Source organism: Antrostomus carolinensis, unplaced genomic scaffold (genome assembly GCF_000700745.2).
Source record: "Antrostomus carolinensis isolate BGI_N321 unplaced genomic scaffold, ASM70074v2 scaffold25483, whole genome shotgun sequence".
Classification (NCBI taxonomy): Eukaryota; Metazoa; Chordata; class Aves; order Caprimulgiformes; family Caprimulgidae; genus Antrostomus; species Antrostomus carolinensis.
In genome coordinates this window covers 1-1,656 of record NW_010307634.1, presented here as the reverse complement: position 1 = coordinate 1,656, position 1,656 = coordinate 1, and the positions used below count along the sequence as shown (strand labels likewise).

At 38.5% G+C, this 1,656-nt stretch overlaps 1 protein-coding gene across 1 annotated transcript; it reads left to right on the top strand.

Moving 5' to 3' along the window:
* The first annotated feature begins 418 nt into the window (after window positions 1-418).
* Window positions 419-961, top strand: LOC104523047 (E3 ubiquitin-protein ligase Topors-like). Its single transcript, XM_029084383.1, is given in 3 exon segments — window positions 419-686; window positions 689-755; window positions 757-961. Coding segments are annotated over 3 exon segments (540 nt in total).
* The last annotated feature ends 695 nt before the right edge of the window (window positions 962-1,656 follow it).

Genomic DNA, 1,656 nt, shown 5'->3' with positions numbered 1-1,656 from the left:
TCAGAGAAGAGAAAATAGAAGATATGAAGCAACAGCAGACAACTCAGTTTCACTGTTGTAGTGACAGTAAACCACACAGGAATCTTTTGTCATACTCCTCCATGTATTCAGGGAATGTAGGTAGGTGTAAAAGCTGCTTATCCCCTACAGTCAAGAAGAAAGCTAGTAAGAACAAATGCAAAGTATAATATCTGCCTCCACAGGCATTGATCTGGAGCTCCTATTCAGGAAGGAGCACAATATACTTTCCTTATAATCACAGATTGTGCTGAAAAGGAAAGTCCACAGTAGTATTCACAGCACAGTTGAGACAAACATGACTGTAGGATTAGGAAGGAGAATTGTGGTGAAGGTCAGCTTAAAAGGAGATGATCAAGAAACAGATAGTGGTATATATAGGAGCAAAAGAAACAAGTAGATGTTGAGAACTCATGACACCAGCACCTCTTAAGAAAGCCAAACAGGCTCTCTAAGTCATGAAAGCACTACATCCAGAGAAGCAAGTAGATCACGAGCGTGTAGCAAAGGCCCTCGCAAAAGAAGATCAAGAGGCATAGACAGTCATAATTATTATATGAGAGACAATTTCCAAAGTAGATACCAGGAGGGTTCTGCTCCTTATAGTCAAAACATTTTTGAAGATATCTATGAAGCCTCATGGAGAAGGAGAACTCAGTTTAATGCTTCTGTTCAAGGAAAGCTACCAGTCCAGAATACAGTATACAGTCTTTTACTGAAATGATAGGTCTGCATAGCTGCAGGGGACCCTGAGGGACACTATTGTTGTTATGAAAGCTGCAGGTCAAGAAGTCAATCAAGCAATAGTTCAAGTACACCCTCTGGAAGTACTGACAGAATTAAAAGTGAAAAGCGTATTGGAAAAAGGAAGTACAAAAACCATGACTTGGACAATGCAGACAAGGACAATTTATTAAAATTCAGTGACTGCTACAAAAATTAAGATAACTTTTCAGACAATCAAGCAAGTAGTGAGACACAAAAAAAAAAAAAGAGGCTAGGAGTCCAGGTGTGGAGGCAGTCTATGAAGGAAAATAAATGATACAATGAGGCATAATAGAAAGAAAAACTTCATAAGAATAAACACTAGAAAAATCACACAAGTAACTTAGTACATTCTTTTAAAGCTGTGATTGCAGTTGATAGTGATAGTGACAAGGAAGTAGAAAGTATTGAATTTGACATCAGCATTACTTGGACAGGCACAACTCTGATAAATGAGATAGAAAATTAGTCTTCACCTTCTTCTCTGGGAATGACAGAATGTGAAGATATTTAGAGAACCAGCAAAGAGTCTGGAGTAGCTGCCAGAAATTATAATTTCACTACCACAAGAAGGGTGTTAGATGATGACATTAAACATGCTGAAGTTGAGCTTTGAGAGACTGCCAACCGATCAGAGCCCTGTCATAATGCATATCAGTACTCACCCCTCCCACAGAAACTGTAACTAACCATGTTCAAGGCACACAAGCAACATCTTCCTGTCACCTATCTTCTCCCAGGACTTTCTTCTAGAGCATCCAGAGGAACCACCATTGATACTAAGACTGCCAAAAAGATTTGTCAACAGAGCCTGTTGGTTTGATTCACCGGGGAAAAAAAAAGAAGTTAAATTAAATTAAATTAAATTAAATT